Raw genomic sequence first — 21210 nt, forward strand, 5'->3', positions numbered from 1 at the left:
ATACTGTATAATGGCCACACATGATGCTCAATACTGTATAATGGCCACACATGATGCTCCATAATGTATAATGGTCACACAGTGCTCCATACTGTATAATAGCCACACATAGTGCTCCATACTGTATAACGGCCACACACAGTTCTCCATACTGTATAATGATCCCACATGATGCTCAATACTGTATAATGGCCACACATGATGCTCCATACTGTATAATGACCACACATGATGCTCCATACTGTATAATGGACATTGGCCACACATGATGCTCCATACTGTATAACGGCCACACATGATGCTCCATACTGTATAACGACCACACATGATGCTCAATACTGTATAATGGCCACACAGTTATCCATACTGTATAATGATCCCACATGATCCCCCTCACTCCTGTATGCATGGCTCATATTCCCCCCCTGTATGCATGGCTCATCTCCCTCCCATCCCATATACATGGCTCATATCCCCCCCTCCTGTAGGCATGGCTCATATTCCCCCTCCTGTATGCATGGCTCATATTCCCCCTCCTGTATGCATGGCTCATATTCCCCCTCCTGTATGCATGGCTCATATTCCCCCCTGAATGCATGGCACATATTCCCCCTCCTGTATGCATGGCTCATATCCCCCCCTGTATGCATGGCTTATATTCCCCCCCCCCCCGTATGCATGGCTCATATTCCCCCGCGAATGCATGGCTCATATTCCCTTCCCCTGAATGCATGGCTCATATTCCCCCCCCTGAATGCATGGCTCATAGTCTCCCCCCTGTATACTTGGCTCATATTCCCCCCCGAATGCATGGCTCATGTTCCCCCCCGAATGCATGGCTCATATTCCCCCCCGAATGCATGGCTCATATTCCCCCCTCCTGAATGCATGGCTCATGTTCCCCCCTGTATGCATGGCTCATATTCCCCCTCCTGTATGCATGGCTCATATTCCCCCCCCTGTATGCATGGCTCATATTCCCCCCCCTGTATGCATGGCTCATATTCCCCCGCGAATGCATGGCTCATATTCCCCCCCCAGTATGCATGGCTCATATTCCCCCCCCCCCCAAATGCAAGGCTCATATATTCTCCCCCTGTATGCATGGCTCATATCCCCCCCCCGTATTCATGGCTCATATTCCCCCCCTGTATGCATGGCTCATATTCCCCCCCTGTATGCATGGCTCATATTCCCCCGCGAATGCATGGCTCATATTCCCCCCTGAATGCATGGCTCATATCTCCACCCCCCCGCTCCCACTCCTGCTCCTGCACCCAGCATGGCGCGCCGGCTTATGTCCTCCTTCATCCCCCCGTCCCCCGTCCCTCATACTCACCTGTCTCACATCGCGCGGCCACGCCAACATCCCCCTCGCTCTGTCCCGACTCCCGGCGCAGCACCTTCTTCCTGCGTGAGTGGTCACGTGATACCACTCATTAAGGTCATGAATATGTGCATATTAATGACCTTAATGAGCGGTACCACGTGACCACTCATTCAGGACGAGCTGTGTACGCCAAGACCAGGCATCGCTGGAGCAAGGTGAGGTGAGTATTGTCTTCAAGCAGGGAGGGAGGGCAGGCGGGGGGTGGGATCAGAGCGTCCCGTGCTGGACAGCGGGGCGAAGCAACAAAAGCGGGACAGTCCTGCACAATGAGGGACGGTTGGGAGCTATGCGTGTGCACATACCTAAGGATATGTTCACACACAGTTTGAGAGGGTTTTTCAGTGCTATTCCTCATTTGCTTACTTATATCACCATTAAAGGGACTCTGTCACCTGAATTTGGAGGGAACAATTTTCAGTCATATGGGCGGGGTTTTCGGGTGTTTGATTCACCCTTTCCTTACCCGCTGGCTGCAATATTGGATTGAAGTTCATTCTCTGTCCTCCATAGTACACGCCTGCGTAAGGCAAGATTACCTTGTGCAGGCATGTACTACGGAGGACAGAGAATGAACTTCAATCCAATATTGCAGCCAGCATGCAGCCAGCGGGTAAGGAAAGGGTGAATCAAACACCCGAAAACCCCGCCCATATGACTGAAAATTGTTCCCTGCAAAGTCAGGTGACAGAGTCCCTTTAATTTCCACAGCACTTTTAGGGCTCATACTCACCTGCGAGAAACTCGGATGAGTCTTGCACGTCAATACCCGGCACTGCTGGCGGCACTCAGGAGCGGAGCATGTGGCTGCATGTATTCCTATGAGGCCGCACGTTCCGATCTGAGTGCCGGGTATTAACATGCGAGACTTATCCGAGTTTCTCGCAGGTGAGTATGAGCCCTTACAAACATCATCGCTCCCATCAGGGCTCACAATTAGTGATGAGCGAGTGTACTCGTTGCTTGGGTGGTCTCCGAATATTTGTAACTGCTCGGAGATTTAGTTTTTGTTGACTCAATGTTTACGGCTGCTAGCCAGCCTGAGTACATGTGGGGGTTGCCTGATTGCTAGGGAATCCCCACATGTATTCAAGCTATCAGCTGTAAATCATGCAGCTGAGGCAACAAAAACTAAATTTCCGAGCAGTTAGGCTATGTGCACACGCTGCGGATTTTGCTGCGGATCTGCAGCGCATTTGATGCTGTGGATCTGCAGCAGTTTTCCATGAGTTTACAGTACCATGTAAACCTATGGAAAACAAAATCCACAGTGCACATGTTGCGGAAAATACTGCACGGAAACACAGTGGTTTATATTCCACAGCATGTAAATTCTTTGTGCGGATTCCGCAGCGGTTTACACCTGCTCCTCAATAGGAATCCGCAGGTGTAAAACCGCAGGTGGAATCCGCACAAAAACTGAGGTAAATATGCAGGTATAACGCAGTGCGTTTTGCCTGCGGCTTTTTAAAAAACGGTGTGGAAAAATCGGCACAGGAATCCGCAACGTGGGCACATAAGGCTACTTTCACACTAGCGTAGTACGATGCACGACGCAATGCATCGTGCCAACGTACCGACGCATGCTGTGAAAAAAAAAGCACAACGGGGGCAGTGGATGCAGTTTTTCAACGCATCCGCTACCCCATTGTAATGTCCGGGGAGGAGGGGGCGGAGTTCCGGCCGCGCATGCGCGGTTGGAAATGGTGGACACGATGCACAAAAAATGTTACATGGAACGTTTTTTGTGCCGACGGTCAGCCAAAATACCACGCATCCGTCGCAATGCGTCGCTAATGCAAGTCTATGGAGAAAAAACGCATCCTGCGGGCAACTTTGCAGGATGCGTTTTTTCTCCAAAACGACGCATTGCGACGTGCGTCACACGACGCAAGTGTGAAAGTACCCTAACCTAATAGATCAATCAGTGTGCATAGGCTAATGTCATGAACGACACTGCAGCCAATCACTGAGCTCATCTCCTTGTGGTGTTTACCCCCAGAACATCTCATCCCATTATTTTCTTTCCATCAGTCCTACATATCATACTATCTTTCCTTCAGTACTTCGCCTCCTATTTTTTTTTCTAGTACTAATGTTTTCTTTTTGTCCTTCAGACTCCACTTACATTCAATCCTACCCCTTATTTGCCTATATCAGTATCTGCTTTTCACCTCTTTGTTTCCATTGCACTCTTCCTTGCATCCGGTCCCGTCTTTAAAAATCAGCATTTTCCATTTCACAAACAAGTTAACTACCTAAACACCAATGTTACTCTAACTTCAATGTGAGAAGGGTTAATTGGATGAAGTAATATAATTCCCATTCATGTATGTACAGAACTATGGTGACTAGGGAATCATACACCTTGCTAACCGAAAGTATGGAGTATTACTGCTGACAAGCTAGAGCCAGCAAGGGTTAAGTAGTAGCCCAACCTATATGGGAGGATCTGCGCTGCACCTGGAAGCAGGTAAAACAGGTAGAGAGAGCTCAGTGCAAACAAAACAGGCAAGCCTTCTGGTATCCAGGGCATACTTTCTAGTATTGCTTAAGCTGCTGGCCCGTCTGGATTATTTTTTAAAAGCAAGATGAGGCTCATATCAAGAGGAGCCAACTCTTCTTGGCATCATCTCTGGTACAGTGTGCTGCTGCTCTGTGTTTTGACAATACAAAGCGCTACGTCTGATGTCCTATGGACAGCCAATGTAAACTTCTCATATGTGATGGACAATAAGACCTTATGGGAAGAGGATGAGATTGGGATCTATGGCCATGACTCGCCAGTGGACAGGGCAAGTGGACTGGTTGTCCTACCGAGGAGTAAGCGTAACCCCAGCATGGCATCTAGTTCAATGTGTCCACCATATCTGAACTTCAGTGTCCCAGGGAACTTTAAGGATTCTTGGATCGCTCTTATACAACGTGGAGGGTGTACGTTTAGTGATAAGATCAAAGCTGCGGCAGAGGCTGGAGCCAAAGCGGTGGTCATATACAACAATGAAGGAGATGAAACTGGAATCTTTGAAATGTCTCATCCTGGTAAGTATGAGAACCTTTTACAACATATAATTATGGAGGCTATGTAAGGAGCTTCAGTTATATTTCCTAATCTACACAATGTAATGTGTTCTTCCGGCCCTCGTATTATAATGGTATTGCAGTATATATCTTGTATAACATGTCAACCAATCTGTCCACGCAAACCAGATCCTGGGACTAGCTCTTGGAATTGGTGGGCGGGCTAACCACTGCACTTCACTGGCTTGATTATTAGGACCGCTGACTGGCCTGTAAGGCCACGTGCACACTTTGAGTATTTGAGTCCCTTTTATTTTATTTTTTTTCCCTCCAGTATTTCCAAGCCTAAACCAGGGGTGGGTAAAAAAAATGCAGAAGTGGTTTCCATGTTTCTATTATACTTTTTCCTCTGAATGTTCCACTCCTGGTTTTGGCTTACAAATACTGAGTTAAAAACATACCAAATACTGATAGTGTTACCATGACCTTAGAAAAATCATTTTACAAGAAGTCTAGAATCTGTTTTACCAATAGGTCTCTAATAGTGATAAGCAAGCATGCTCAGATAAGGCGTTATCCAAGCATGCTCGAGTGCTAACTAAGTGTCTTTGGTGTGCTCAAATAATACGTTCGAGTCACCACGCCTGTATGTTCTGTGGCTGTTTAAGAGCTGCGACACATGCATAGATTGCCTGTTTGTTAAGCAATCATCTATGCATGTGTTGTGACTGTCAAAGAGCTGTGAGACATGCGGGGACTCAAACATATTATTCGAGCACGCCGAAGATACTTGGTTAGCACCCAAGCTCGGATAACGCCTTATCCGAGCATGTTTTTTGCTCATCACTATTCTCAGCTTATAAACTGATTATATCTTGGGCTATTCTACATGGAGACTTTTGCCAAAAGACACGTTGCTCAGTCAAAGATCACACTGCCATTTACACCTTGCACCATAATAAAAGTAATTATGGCTGTGTGATGTTCAGCGGGATTCAGGCTAGTTGACGTATGCATGTCGTCGCAACATGACCATATTCATTTTCATTATGGTGAGATGTAATATTGGCATAGTCCATCTTTGGCAGTGTGAAGTCGCGATGTGGCCCAAGTCATAAAGCCCCCATACATATTAGACTACTGTTGACCAAACCCACCAATATCGATGGGTTAAACCATCAGTCTAATGTATATGGAGTGCCCTCCACAAATGATTTGTCTGATAAGTCAAGCATCTGAAATGTCCAAATTTGGACCATTGATTCTTATGTTCTCTTGAGAAAAGCTGCCACCAGAGATGTCTGGGCATGGCTCTAAGGCCGGGGTCACACTTGCGAGTTCAATGCGAGGGACTCTCATCAATTCCCGACACAGCCGCCGGGCACTCGGGACCGGAGAGTGCGGCTGTCTAGAAATACATGCAGCCGCACACTCCGGTGCCGAGAATTGATGCGAGAGACTCGCGCATTGAACTCGCAAGTGTGACCTCATCCTAATAGAAAGCACCAGAGCGCTCCCGTGCATGGGACAGTCAAATGAGAAAGCTGCCGGCAAAACCATTGTCCAACCACCAGCCATCTGGGGCTATGTTCACATGTCCAGTAGAAATCCGTTAGAAAGGATATAACAGCGATCCCTTGGCAAAAAAGTTGTGGCGACACAACTATTGTCTGTTTTTAAGTAACTAATCTATGCTGGATCTGTGGCTTTTTTTTTTTTTTTTTTAAACATTTGAATTTTTATTGAAAACAGATCCATTAATTAGCCATCTGATTTTTCTTTGTTGTAATGGATTTTTTATTTATTTTTTGCTTAGTGGATCCAGTAGTTTTGTAAGTCACAAATGACTTGGGTCTATGCCCAGTTAAGGCTGCTTTCACACTATCGTCGGTACGGGGCCGTCGCACTGCGTTGTACCGACGCATACTGTGAAAAAAAAAAATGGCCGACGTGGGCAGCGGAAGCAGTCTTAAGACGCTTCCGCTGCTTCATTGTAAGGTTCGGGGAGGAGGGGGCGGAGTTTCGGCCGCACATGCGCGATCGAAAATGGCAGACTAGACGCACAAAAAAAGTTACATGTAACTTTTTTTGTGGTGGCGGTCCGCCAAAACATGACGCAACCGTCGCACGACGGTTGAGACGTGTGGCAATGCGTCGGGAATGTTAGTCTATGGGGAAAAAACGCATCCTGCAGACAACTTTGAAGGATGCGTTTTTTCTCCTAAACGACGCATTGCGACGTGCAGCCAAAACGCTAGTGTGAAAGTAGCCTAAGACTCATCTTACCTAGTATACTTAATGTGCTATTGTGACTATATACAGTAAAGTACCTTCTTTTACTCTCTTTGGTCACGTTCACCCGTTTTTCACTTATGAGCTCCCTTTGTATTTTTCAGAAGTAAAACATGTACCAATTATGGCCTATAGGACTATTCACATGTCTGTGTACATTTTGATCCAAGTCATGAATAAAACTTGCCCATTAAACTCTTTAGGCCATGTTCACACATTCAGTATTTGGTCATTGTTCCTCTCCTGGTTTTACAAATACTGAGGTAAAATAATCAGTGGAAAAGTATAATAGAAACACGTCACCACTCCGGTATTTTTCTCCCCCTCCTGGTTTTGTCTTAGAAATACTGAGGTGAAATACCGAATGTGTGAACGTGGCCTATTTAAGGTGTAAGATGACTTGTTTCTATACTCCCCATAAATGGAACTGTAAAAGTCCCGGGGCATAGTGCAAAAAAGGAAAAACATGTTTGGCATAGTCGTATAAATTTCAGCAACAAATCAGGCATGTATGAGCCGGCCCTATAGTGGGATTTAGGCCACGTAGCACCAATCGATGTAATGAATGTCTGATTACTAACTTACAAAGGTCTTAGAGGCCTTAACATTTAGTGAAAAACATTGGTATATTAAAGGAAACCTTTTGTATATGTAGTGAAACATGTATATGGGGGCCTTTACAGTCAACGTCGTACTGAGGAGAGTGGCTGACTGGTGGTGGTGGAGGGAAGGATTGGGTGTGTTTTAAATGTTTCAATACCTCATCCTTTTCTTCTCACAGTATATAAGTTGCCACCAGCAGAGTCTGACAGACGTGTACTCTGCTCTCCCCATGCAGAATGCATGCTTGCTCGCTTAGATTAAGCATGCAGATATGAAGGGGGCCTGGGAGAAATGACTGTACAATCTGACTTCTGGGCGACATTCAAGGAGCAAGGGCATCTTAAGTAAAGCTGTTAACTTTATTTGATCTCTGAAATAACCATTGTTGATTAGCTGACTATATATTGTGTACGGAGGCAGCCTGACATTGCACCATGGCAGTTGTTGGGAAAGCAAAGGTTCAAGAAGGTTGTCAGCAGATTATCATTCTCCCCATTAAAATAAACATTCACTCCAAGCCAAGCATGCATGCTCTTGGGGGAGTAGAGGGAGAGATATGGCCAAAAGTTGTCAAATGTGTGTGGTCACGGTGCTCTTTGGGCTCCATGCTCGTAGCCATACTACATCTCTATGCATTAACGTTATTTATTTATTTTTTTAACCTTCTTTAGATAACCCATCATGTCAGATTACATAAGCCATTTCTGATCTAAAAGGAGTTCACCCAATCCCTTACTTTTCTTCTTTATGCTGGGGTCACACTTGTGAGTGTGATGCGAGAAACTAACGCATCAATACCTGGCACTACCGCCGGCACTCGGACTAGAGCATGAGGCTACATGTATTTCTATGCAGACCCACACTCCGGTCCTGAGTGCCGGCGGCAGTGCTGGGTATTGATGAGTTTCTCGCATCACATTCACAAGTGTGACCCCGGTCTTACTGGCCCATTTAGGTGGTCTTGTGATAGAATGCTCGTTCTCCTTAGTTGCGCTCCTTCCCTTCTATAGGCTCCATCTAAACAAGCCGGTAAACACCCATCATAGAGGCAAAACTGTGCAACAATTTGCAATTTTTAAAACTGGCTTATCGATAGCACATGGCCTCTTGTAAACAGGTAATGTGCTGCCGAGAACATATAAGTCCATAGAGTAATAATATTAATGAACGTTCGGGGTGTTCATCCAAACCAGCAATTACAACATCCACAGTTTATCATGCTTGTAGCTATGGTCACTTACGGACAGTTGTCAACCTCTCCACGACTATCAATTGCTACAGCCCCCATACACATTAGTGTATCAGCCGAACCCATTTATAACAGTGGGTGTAGGTGAAATTAATCTAATGTGTATGGGAGGCTGCAAAAAGAACAAAAATGAACTTTGAGGACTGTTATGGTTTAATAACCAGATATTAATATTACTTCAATAATTCAAAGTTTCTAATCACACTAGTTATTATGTAAACATTATACCAAAACAATATAATGGAAATTATTTGAAGATGAGGAAAGTATTAAATGCATTAATTGTGAAAAAGAAATCAAGTTGGGACTTTTTATTTTTGTATTACACTGGCAAACATTGAGACATCACCCAACTACTGGTCTTTTGTTCTTGATGTTTATAGCCTTTGTGTGCAAGTGACCCATTTATAGAACAATAAGATCTTTGTTCAAGTTGAGCTAACATGTTAACATGTTTTCCGAGTGGGGTAGAAAAAAAAAATTGGTGGGAAATTGGTGCAATTTGTGACTAAAAATGTGTGTTTTGGGCAACGCGCTATAACATGTCAGGGAAAAAAAATAAATAGGGGAGGGGAAAACAAATGTCTATGTGGATCCTCATATTATACTGCTGGCCTTTATAATTTATACAAGATATAAGCTATAAAGAAATATTATCCAATTAATGATAGAAACTAAATTATTTAAAATATATTTGATTTTTTCCATTTGAAAAATCCTAGCCACAATTTATTCCCTTTTGCCATGCAGCATAAATAGTTTTTGTTTTTTTTTGTTTTTTTTTTGTTCTGTAGGTCATTACGATTAAGGCAGTATCATATGTGCATAGTCTCCTTCTTGTGAGCCTTTCCTGCACTTTGGTGCTGCCAGACACCCACCTTTTGAGATGAGAATAACACTATAAAAGTTTACACGTCTTATTTTACTGTAACTTTTATGCTTTTCTTAAAATACTTAATTAAAAAAAATAAAAAACATTTGCATAAAAACCCCATCTTCATGTGGCAGGATGCATTTACACTGCATGATTAAGGGCATGTTTACCACGTTCAGGAAACGCTGCGTGTTTGACGCATTGTAGAGCCGCAGAGTCAAACACGCAGCGTCCAGATGTTACAGCATAGTGAAGGGGATTTCATGAAATCCTGTCTCCACTATGCATCAAAAGACGCATGCGGCACACCCGCGGAAACCGACATGCGGCGCATCTTTTCAGATCGCAGCATGTCCTTACAATGCTGAAACAACGCAAGAACAACGCAGGTGACCTGCCAGTGACCTCAGGTGCAGATTTGGTCAGGATTTACCTGCGTAAAATCCTGACTAAATCCTGATGCAATCCTGAACGTGGACACATACCCTTAGGGCTCATTGGACCAATTAGCATTGACGTCTCAATCATGGGCAGCAAATGTACAGACTGGATGCGGATCTCCTGACCCAAGCGTGACTGCTTCATGTAGTTCTATGAAGCTACTTTGGGGCAGGGAGAACCACAGCCAGTCCGTGTGTTGGGGTCGGATCTTGGACTGTTCTACACGGACGTCTGAATGAGTCTTAATGGGAACAAGTGTACTCCGGAACGCTCATTCCCTAGTAATCAGCCAATGTAAACAGACCCCACCAATCACACAACCAAAAAGAGACGCTCGTTCTCAGCAGCATGTCATTCTGTGTGACCAGGACCTGTGCTAGTAATCTGAACATACTCGTGTGCTAACCAAATGACTTTGACATGCTTAAAAAATATTTGAGTCCCCACGCCTGCATGTCTCGCACCTGTTGGGCAATCCCGGCATGTGTTGCAGCTGTCAAACACCCGTGAGACATACAGCCGCGGGGACTTGAACATATTATTCGAACACGCCAAAGTCACTTGGTTCGCACACAAGCATGTTCAGATAACACCTTATCTGAACACGTGCACTCATCACTAATCTGTGCACATTAGTAGTACGGTCGGGCCATTAATCGACCACTGATTGACACGTTTATCAATGAGCCCTAAGGGTGCGTTTCACATTGATTGGCATTAAATGACTGCGATATTTTCTGATTGTCGTTTCATAGCCTCTTTAGTCACTTTGTATAATATGTGCAGAGAATTATTTATTTTATATAGCGCCATTAATTCCATGGTGCTGTACATGAGAAAAGGAGGAATGATCAGTAATATATTCTGCGTGCATAGACTGTCTTTGTTCTCGGAAGCACATGTCCTGGTTACACAAGATGATGTGCTGCCGGATCGGTTCACCCAAACATGCATTTTGATTGTTGGATGACTCGGTCTGTAAACTCTGCATGGTTATTGGAAAAATGTCTCTAGGAGTGCCCCTTCCCAATAATTGAACAAAGTAAATGCACCCTAAGGGTATGTGTCCACGTTCAGGAAACGCTGCGTTTTTGACGCAGCGCTGAGCCGCAGCGTCAAAAACGCAGCGTCCAGATGTTACAGCATAGTGGAGGGGATTTAATGAAATCCCGTCTCCACTGTGCAGGAAAAAACGCATGCGTTTTTTAAGAACGCAGCATGTTGCTACAATGAGCAAAACACGCAGGAACACCGCAGCTGACCTGCCAGTGACCTCAGGTGCATTTTTGGTCAGGATTTTACTTGCATAAAATCCTGACCAAAGCCTGAAGCAAAACTGAACGTGGACACATACCCTAAGGGTGTGTGTCCACGTTCAGGAAACACTGCGTTTTTGACGCAGCGTTAAGCAGCATGCATAAAAAACGCAGCATCCAGATGTTACAGCATAGTGGAGGGGATTTCATGAAATCCTGTCTCCACTATGCAGTAAAAGACGCATGCGGCACACCCGAGAAAACTCACATGCGGCGCGTCTTTTAAGAACGCAGCATGTCCTTACATAGCAGAAAAAACTCAAGGACAGCGCAGGTGACCTCCCAGTGACCTCAGGTGCAGATTTGGTCAGGATTTTACCTGCATAAAATCCTGACCAAATCCTGAAGCAATCCTGAACGTGGACACATACCCTTAGGGTATGTGTCCACGTTCAGGATTGCATCAGGATTTGGTCAGGACTTTTCATCAGTATTTGTAAGCCAAAATCAGGAGTGGAACAATTAGAGGAAAAGTATAAGGGTATGTTTCCACGTTCAGGAAACGCTGCTTGTTTGACGCTGTGCAGCGCTGCAGCGTCAAACAAGCAGCGTCCAGATGTTCCTGCATAGTGGAGGGGATTTGATGAAATCCCGTCTCCACTATGCGTGGAAACCCGCACGCGGCGGCCCTGCGACTACGGACATGCTGCGCGTCTTTTCAGATCGCAGCATGCCCGTACACCTTGCGGGGACGCAGCGTCCCCGCAAGGCATATCACAGGGCCCTATGGGAGAGAGCGATCATCCCGGATGTGAAGAGTTAACACATCCAGCATGATTGCGTCCCATTAAGGGGGTGGGGCTTAGCGCCGAGCGGCTTAGCCGCTGCGGCGATACCGCCGCCCATCCGTACCGTGGAGACATACCCTAACAGAAACATATGCACCACTTTTGCATTTATCACCCACTCCTGGTTTTGGCTTACAAATACTGATGAAAAATCCTGACCAAATCCTGATGCAATCCTGAACGTGGACACATACCCTAAGGGTATGTGTCCACGTTCAGGAAACGCTGCGTTTTTGCCGCAGCGTCAAAAACGCAGCGTCCAGATGTTACAGCATAGTGGAGGGGATTTAATGAAATCCCGTCTCCACTGTGCAGGAAAAAAACGCATGCGTTTTTCCCGCTAAAACGCACATGCGGTGCGTTTTTTAAGAGCGCAGCATGTTGCTACAATGAGCAAAACGCGCAGGAACACCGCAGGTGACCTGACAGTGACCTCAGGTGCATTTTTGGTCAGGATTTTACTTGCATAAAATCCTGACCAAAGCCTGAAGCAAACCTGAACGTGGACACATACCCTTAGGGTATGGCTCCACGGTCCGGAGGGGCGGCGGTATCGCCGCAGCGGCGAAGCCGCTCGGCGCTAAGCCCCGCCCCCTTTCTGGGACGCGATGGTGCCGGATGTGTACAGTACACATCCGGGATCATCGCACCCCTCGCCATAGGGCCCTGTGATATGCCTTGCGGGGACGCTGCGTCCCCGCAAGGTGTACGGACATGCTGCGATCTGAAAAGACGCGCAGCATGTCCGTAGTCGCAGGGCCGCCGCGTGCAGGTTTCCACGCATAGTGGAGACGGGATTTCATAAAATCCCCTCCACTATGCTGGAACATCTGGACGCTGCTTGTTTGACGCTACAGCGTCAAACAAGCAGCGTTTACTTACCGTGGAAACATACCCTTAGTGTTCTCTTGGCAGGCACAGTTTGTGAATGTTTCTTAGGGTATGTGTCCACGTTCAGGATTGCATCAGGATTTGGTCAGGATTTTTCATCAGTATTTGTAAGCCAAAACCAGGAGTGGGTGATAAATGCAAAAGTGGTGCATATGTTTCTGTTATACTTTTCCTCTAATTGTTCCACTCCTGGTTTTGGCTTACAAATACTGATGAAAAATCCTGACAAAATCCTGATGCAATCCTGAACGTGGACACATTCCCTTACAAGGACATACTTAAGATTTTGTATCGGACAACCTTCTTCAGTTCCAAGTGCTGCCTCATTACAGGAAGATTCAGAATTGGATTGGCTTGCTCCAGTCGTCTTCTACTCAACAACTAAAACAATTTTGGTAGTACTAATGCAGCGCCCCAGAGTCCTGGTCGTTGCAGTACTGTAGCTCCGCCACTAAGGGGGGCTATGGTACGTCTGATGGCACTGAAGGAGTTCATCTGACCAGGTATCACAGACACCAATACATTTCACAGTCTGGCCTCCAGGGGGAGCTAAGGGTTCTATTTATTAGGCCACTCCTCACAATCTGGTAAAACTGGGGGTTAGGCAGGAAGTTAGGAGGAAAAGCTGACTGGGTTGGAACCAGGCAACACCTTGTGGCAGAGGGTGTTGTTGGGGAAGATTCAGAGGGGTCCCTGTAAGGGGTGGGATCCTGACAGAGGCCTAGCAACCAGAGAGAACGTTACGGGACCGCGCCTGCACGATATAGCGGCGGTACCCTAAGAAAGGACAAGAAGCGAGGTATATTGTGCTGAGTGAGAAACGAGATCAACGCAACAAGGGGAATACCAGTAGGAGTCGTGCTGTAAGACGAGGCAACATCCTATTGAGGCACATAACCGGTGGCCGGAACGCCGAGGAAGTATAGAGCTCCAAGCCAAACTTCAAACCTACGGCAGGACAGTCAGTTATAGGCGGGCTGTCTCACCCAATTGACCTAGGAAGACACAGGGGGGTAACAACAGGAGTGGGGCGACGCTAGAGTCCCGGAAGAGCTCCGAGCCTCCCCGTCATACGGGTGCATCCTAACCATAAGATCTGGGGGACGTGGAAGAACATCAGAATCGAGTTGTGAGGGAACACGAGAAACAGACACAACAGTTGTGAGGACTATCCCGTGGTGCTCAGCAGGGAAGGACTACAACACACAAGCGCTAGCAGGTAGGCACAGATTTTCACCTGCAAAGGGAACTCTGGAGGTGCCATCGGACCGACCAGGCTTGCGCAGCCCGGTTAACCGTATTCCGGATTGAGGATCCTGAAGCCTTCAGTAAAGAGACTGCAACCTGGTGTCCTCGTTATTTACTGCAACCTGCACCGCACCACTACAACATCATCACCATCCCGCACACCTATCATTGGGCGCCCCTCAGCAGGGTCACGGACCGGGTCTAGCCACCGTGACAACCCCAGAACAGAGACTCAGAGGCCCGGTACCGGGTACCCCTCGGCCCTGCGGCAGTGGGGGCGCTGCACTAACTTATTTGTTTGTTTTTTTTTCTTATTTTAACCCTTCATTTTTATTCTGTATTTTAGGTTTAGAATCAAATTTAATGTGTAGTGCTATTAAAAATGCTTAAAATCTGCATCAAATAAGAGGAAAGTGCTTAAAATGTGCAAGAAGATTTTCTTATTGTCATGTGGTGCAGACACCTGCAGTAAATAAAAAAAAAAAAAAAAAGAGAAAATTTAGCCAGTGTTGAAGTGTGTTTTGCGTTTTTTTTTGTTTTTTGAGTAGTCAGTGCCATGATGACCGCTAAGGCATGTAGCAGGCTATATTAGCAGCTGGAAAAATGTACTCCTAGTGGTGACAGACAGGCATAGGTAACAATTTCTATTATCTACCCTCACATCTTGGCATAAACAGGCTGAAGATGCTATAAAATACAACCCACATTGATCACTGCAATATCTGATTTTTTTTATTTTATTTATTTTTATTTTATTTATTTATTTTTTAATCCAGTAGGCTGTCTGCATTTGTGTAGCACCAGCTTATTCCTCAATGCTTCTCCATCAGGGAAAATACACAAAATCATAAAATACGGAAGCCTACAAATACCAACATATAATTCTCGAAAGCAGAGCGGGCGCTGCCTACAGGAGCTGACATTGCCTCTCGTGACTCAAGACCTGCAGAATAACTGTGTAAATGTCATGTCAGTCAGACAAGATCTTTCGCAGCTTTTATTGAGATGAGACTTTAGTTCTCAAATATGCAAAGTACTGTATACATCTTTATGTTCTTCTGCTTTTAGTAGCTGACCTGTGCATTTGGCACACCTTTACTTCTCAGGCTTTTCGCATTACCATACCTCAGGTATGAGTCTTAAAAAAAAAAAAAAAAAAAAAAAAAAGACACTGGCAAATGCCCTTTTTTTTTTTAAATTGTTTTGCTATCACTTGCATTAATGCAGTTCTGAATAGTAGGTTCTACTATTGTGTGTGTGTGTGTGTGTGTGTGTGTGGTGGTTTGTTCCCCCCAGGTAACTATGTATACCCCTTGACCTTTAAGCCAGGGCCGTAGTTGGGTTTTCTGCCTTAGTCCTATATCTAAATAGGGAGCCTTCCTCTAGCTAAGCATTCACATGTACACACATTGTGGAAACCTACAACTGGGATAGATGACACCTATTAACACCAATGGAATAAAAAGTATACGTCCATAAAAGAATCCTTGATATTCGGGCATCTATAGTGCTAACTAAAAAAAAAAAAAAAAAAAGTTTTTGTCCCCAAATGCCAACTTGAAGGGCCCCTATACACATTGAGATGGCTTATGGGTGAACAATGCTTGGCCAGGCATTCTGCAGATGCTCTCGAATCGGATGTGATACGCTGGTGTGACTCCGGCCTTAAAGTTCTCATGGGAAAGTCAAACATTCCGGGCTACAGTATGCAATTAAAGGAACCGGAGTCCTTTCTTTGGCTATAACCAGGAAAAAGAATGCTCTGTCTCTAGATTTCTCTTCCGTTTGATTAATTCCCTACACCGATATTTAATGTGAGTCATTGAAATCTGAGAAGTGTGGGGTTTTTTTGGGGTTTTTTTTTTTGTTTATTTTCCATCCCGTGTCCTAGCTGATAATCTGCTTGTGATTTTATGACACATGTATAGAAGTAGGCTTGTGACATCGAAAGCCTGAAAAAGCGTGTCGAGTCCTGTATAGCGTGATACAATCTGCTCCATGACTTGGTGTTCTGCATTCCTTCTCTCAAAGTATCACATTCTTTGCTTAAGTCAGCTCAATTGCAAGAAGGGAAACTTTTGTTTTGGGCAATAATATTTAGCCACTGGCCTGAATATGATGATGGCTGCATGTACTTTATTACAGTATATTAAAGAACCCTATGTGGCAGCACATCTAGTCCTCATGGGACATCTAGGACCCATTGTATTCTCCTGTAGGAACAATTCTTTCTAGCAAGATTACCTTTTCAATGTCATCCAGAAGAGAATGCATTGAGTGCCGCCACGTGAAATTAAAACAAACGAAAGTACAAGTATGCACACGTTATTGGCATTGGGCTATAGCATGGTACTTTATTTTAATTTTATTTTTTGTAGAAATGCATAAAAAAGCCTGTTCCAGGTCAACGGTCAATTCTGCAAATTTAGGGTCTCCATTGAAATTATTGGATAAAAATCATCTTCAAACAGGTGCGTCTCAGCTTCAGACACGGAAAGGATTTAAAAAAAAAAAAAAAATTGCAGCCTGTGAATGTTAAAATTCATCCACATTCCTGGTACTATAAAATGCTGCAGATTATGCACACAAATTTGACACCAAATATGCAATGTGTGAACCCAGCCTAAGGCATTTCCTTCCTGTAAAACTGAAGTTTAGAACACAAGCCACTGTTCTAACACATGATGCATATAAAGATTTAGGAGAATAAAGCTGTAAGTGTCAATACTGTAAATCGCATCATATATCCTTTTGGTACAGATACCGTAAGTGGTTTTGGAGCTGGACGCATATGTTCAGTCCCCAGCACTGTTTTTATTTATTTATTTTTTTATAGTTTCTATTGCATCCATAAAACTAAGAGGATGCTGTGTAATATCACCATTATTGAACCTTTTACATGAGTCTCGTAATTTCCTTAGTTAAGCTGGTTGGCTTATTGTTGGAGCTTCTAGAGATGAGATGATAATTTATATGGTGCATGAATAGCCACCTCGATCATAAACCAAGCACTTATTGCACCTTAAATTGCCACCATTCATGTAAAGAAAGTTATATGACACTTTAGTTATATAATTGATCTTGGCACAAAGTGGATTACTTTCTAATACTTTAAGCTTTTTTGTAAAGCGGAGTTGGCCCCACTGCAAGCATAATACTTAAATGGACCCTTAAAAACATGGCATGAAATCTGCAACTAACCTGTATCCTGATAATCTACGAACAGAGCTGGTCAAGGATTTCCAAGTCTACCCTGTAATTACATATTAGTCACACTAAATAGTTTTCTTTACGTGTTTATTGCTTCAATAAAAATATGTTTTTTAAAATACCTTGTTTGTGAAATAAAGGAATTTCAACACCTTCTACCACTCCCATTCTGAGTCGTCTACAGCATGAGCATAAGATGAGTTTAAAGCAACACAGTGGATGAGATGCATGTTCCACTGCAAATTTGGGCAGAAAAAATTATAGCAAAATTCATACCTCTACCATGGAGGCTTTCTGACACTATTTCTTAATCTTATTCCTAAGATTGTAAATTATCCTCCTATCCTTGGGGTAATTTGGTTGTAATTTACTGATTAATGGCAGTCCAATCGCTAGGATCTGGATCTCAAAAACTACCTGGAATGGAGTAGAGGTGCGTATGCTCGAACTCTGCTTCATTTATGGTCTGAGAGACTTCTGGACCATATAATTCTGCAGTCTTGTAGGCAATGAATGGAGCCGATGTTGAGCATGCACGCCGCCACTCCATTCAAGACTGGACTGTTCAGACCATGGTTCTCAGGTTCTAGTGCTCCATTCTCAAGATTAGTGGGGTTCCTAGAGGTCAGACCCCCCCAACATTCATTTAGCTGCTACCTTGAGAATAACCTCCAAGTTAGAAGGCCACCACAGCATCTTCCTTAGTGTTCTGTGTGGTTTTGGTACTCGGTCCTACTGATACTCTCTTCCGACATGTTTTCAACTACAAGTTCAGAGAGAATTTATTGCAGACTCTAGAATGTTTAGTTATTTAATCATAGTATGGCCCCCATCTTTATCATTCTGCTATGGGTTTATTGGCAAAAAGAAAATGTAGACTTGTAATGACATGGTTAAATGTAATTAAAAGTGAAGAAGCATAAGAGACTGTACGTAGCCCAGAGTCAACTTCACGGATGAGCCAAAGGCATGTGGGTTCGGCATTGAGTGGGGAAAAAAAACAGGAGATACTTTTATGACACCTCTTGATTCTCCATTTACAGAACACCCAGGTGTAAAATCTAAACATTGACTGTAGCTAAGCCGTCGTTAGGACAAGGAAGACATATTAAATTGAAACTTTTCATGGGTCATTGGCTGTGATCTAGGCCCTGCGTCAATAAAAGTGGTTTCAAAGTCCACGTTTGCTAATTGCTTCATCTTTATGAGATTTGACCTCCATAATCCTCCATATGGAATGAAGTTTAAGTGGATCGCATCATGTACAAACAGACATGTGGTCTTTACTGATACCACTATATGACAGGGGGATAACTATGGGTAAGAGGCAATTGGAGCGTTTAAAAAATTACTGGGTGTCAGTTGGGTGGGACAGGGTGCAGCAGACACATGGTAAGAGCGGCACTCTGAACTTTTGCAATTGCAACTGGAAGTAAAAGACAACAATAAAAAATATATATTTTACCATAACTGATCGGTGTAACCACTAGTCTGTAACTTTTATCTGGGTGTTTTGTTTGGTAGTAAGGGATGTACAATAAAAAAAAAAATATTTTATGCACCATGTTAGTCAGGAAACTCTGTACTTTTATGCCAAAAAAGTGTTCTAGGAGGGATACTATTACTATTTATTATTATTATTATATTATATATATATTTTTTTTGTCTATCTTGCCTGATGAACAAGTCTCTTTGCTTCAAAAGCTGACCAGAGGTATTCAAAACAAAACTATGGAACAAATATATGTAAATGGATGCAAAATGGCAAAACCAAATGTGAATCCATCTTTGCACCATTTGTATCCAGCCTAATTATTCCATGTCGGTGAGGCTGCCATCACACTAGCAGTATTTGGTCAGTATTTTACCTCAGTATTTGTAAGCCAAAACCAGGAGTGGGTGATAAATGCAGAAGTGGTGTATATGTTTCCATTATACTTTTCCTCTAATTGTTCCACTCCTGGTTTTGGCTTACAAATACTGATGTAAAATACTGATCAAATACTGCTAGTGTGACGGCAGCCTAAGAGTTTGAAAGGCTAATTTGAAGTCAAAACGGGACTCCAACATTGAGGGTATGTGCACACGTCAGGATTTTGTCAGGATTTTTCATCAGGATTTGTAGCCAAAACCAGGAGTGGAACAATTAGAGGAAAAATATAATAGAAACATATGCACCACTTCTGCATTTATCACCCACTCCTGGTTTTGGCTACAAAACCTGATGAAAAAGCCTGACAAAATCCTGACGTGTGCACATACCCTGAAGGGTCTTTTTTTTTTTTTTACAGCAGATATGAGTAATGCTTAACAGCTGATACATGCTGCCCAATCACGCAGAGAGATCTGTGGAAAATGTCATGGGGTAAGCAAACAGTTTCCAAACTTGATTGTCCTAAGCCAGGCTTTTATGGCATGTCCAAAGTATGTCATACGTGTCTAATAGATGGGAAAATATATAATAGGTTAGGCTTTCTTTCACTAATCTGCTGGCATTAATCATAATTGAGGTAAAGCAATAGATGGGATTAGATGGCCATTTACTCTTGGTATTCATCTCTGATTCATATTCTCCACTGGATAAAGATTACAAATATCAAACTTTGACCAGTGTGTTTTACTGTGGTAAACAATCCCGTCTCAGAAAGTTGATATGGACTGAACACTTTCCAAGTGTAATCAGACTAGAAACTTGAGCTAGGAAGTCAATGCAACCACAACTTGGTCTATATCGATTCTCCCTTTCCCAGAAGAAATATCTTGCCCAGCCTCTTGCATACTGTATGAAACAGGCTTTACTGGGCAAATTCATTGGTATGCGAATGTTATCAGCAACAAAAACATTGATTTTTTTTTTTTTTTTTCTTTGACCTCACTTTTTGCCTGCTAACTTTCCAGATTCCTCCCTGCTCCCAAATATCGTACACTTGACCACCCTCATGTCTGACTGCTATTAACAAGTAGATGTTTAAAAGAAACACCTTTTGGTTAGATCTGCGTTTCCCAAACTTGCAGTCCTCCTCAGCCTCCAACACATCGTGTTTTCAGGAATTCCTTAGTATTGCACAGGTAAGAGAACCTGTGGCAAGTTCTGATACTTTTGATAATTCCATCACCTGTTCAATACCAAAGAAATCCTGAAAACTTTATCTATTTGTAGGCCGTGAGGACTGGAGTTTTGGAAATGCTGGGTTAGATTGTGTTGTTTGACAAGCCCACTAAACGGGAAGGCCGATCCTTATCTCGGTTTTGCTGTCCCTTGAACATTCTGTACGGCGGACATTGCTGTGTCCCTACATCGTGTAAGTTCCTCACACAGGAATTTTTTATTTTTTTTCTCCATTGACCGATTCGGCCATGCTTCGCTTTCACTCTTAATTCAGATGTCGCTCGCTCGTTCAAGTTCTTGGGTACGTGGAAAACATCGGACTGCACTGAAATGACATCCGGGAGCAATCTGATTTCTACTAACTTGCAGAATGGAGAAGATGTAGAAATTTTGTTCTCAATACTTCCCTCAGTGTGCTCCGAGAAAATCTGAGCACATTATGATCACACTCTGAGCAAACTCGCATCAGAGTGTGATTAGCATGATTGGCTCCATTCTCTTGATCGAGCTCTTAAACCATTTTAGCACCTAGCACTCAAACAGAAAACTCCTCCTCTATCTTTTCAGACAACCATAGGCATGTATATGCGTATACAACCACATAATCACTACTTGTTAGGGCAGACTTGCAATATTTTTGCATAAGGGACAACCTCATACCAGAAAGAACACTAATTAGGCTGGTTACAAATTAAAGCTTTATAATCCGGCTAATTTGAATTCATGCTCTTCCTAAACTGTGTCTTTTGGTGTGGGTAGGGTCTGGTTTACACTACGTTTC

The 21210-nt window shown here is 43.7% G+C and overlaps 1 protein-coding gene across 1 annotated transcript in view; it reads left to right on the forward strand.

Moving 5' to 3' along the window:
- Positions 1-3875: 3875 nt before the first annotated feature.
- The window catches only part of LOC143805671 (E3 ubiquitin-protein ligase RNF128-like), a 60480-nt gene continuing 43145 nt past the window's right edge, over positions 3876-21210 (forward strand). The window contains exon 1 of the mRNA XM_077285211.1: positions 3876-4429. Within this exon, the coding sequence (XP_077141326.1) occupies positions 3979-4429 (451 nt within the window). The 5' untranslated portion in view covers positions 3876-3978. The remainder of the gene's footprint in view (positions 4430-21210) is intronic.

The sequence above is a fragment of the Ranitomeya variabilis genome, chromosome 2, assembly GCF_051348905.1.
Source record: "Ranitomeya variabilis isolate aRanVar5 chromosome 2, aRanVar5.hap1, whole genome shotgun sequence".
Classification (NCBI taxonomy): Eukaryota; Metazoa; Chordata; class Amphibia; order Anura; family Dendrobatidae; genus Ranitomeya; species Ranitomeya variabilis.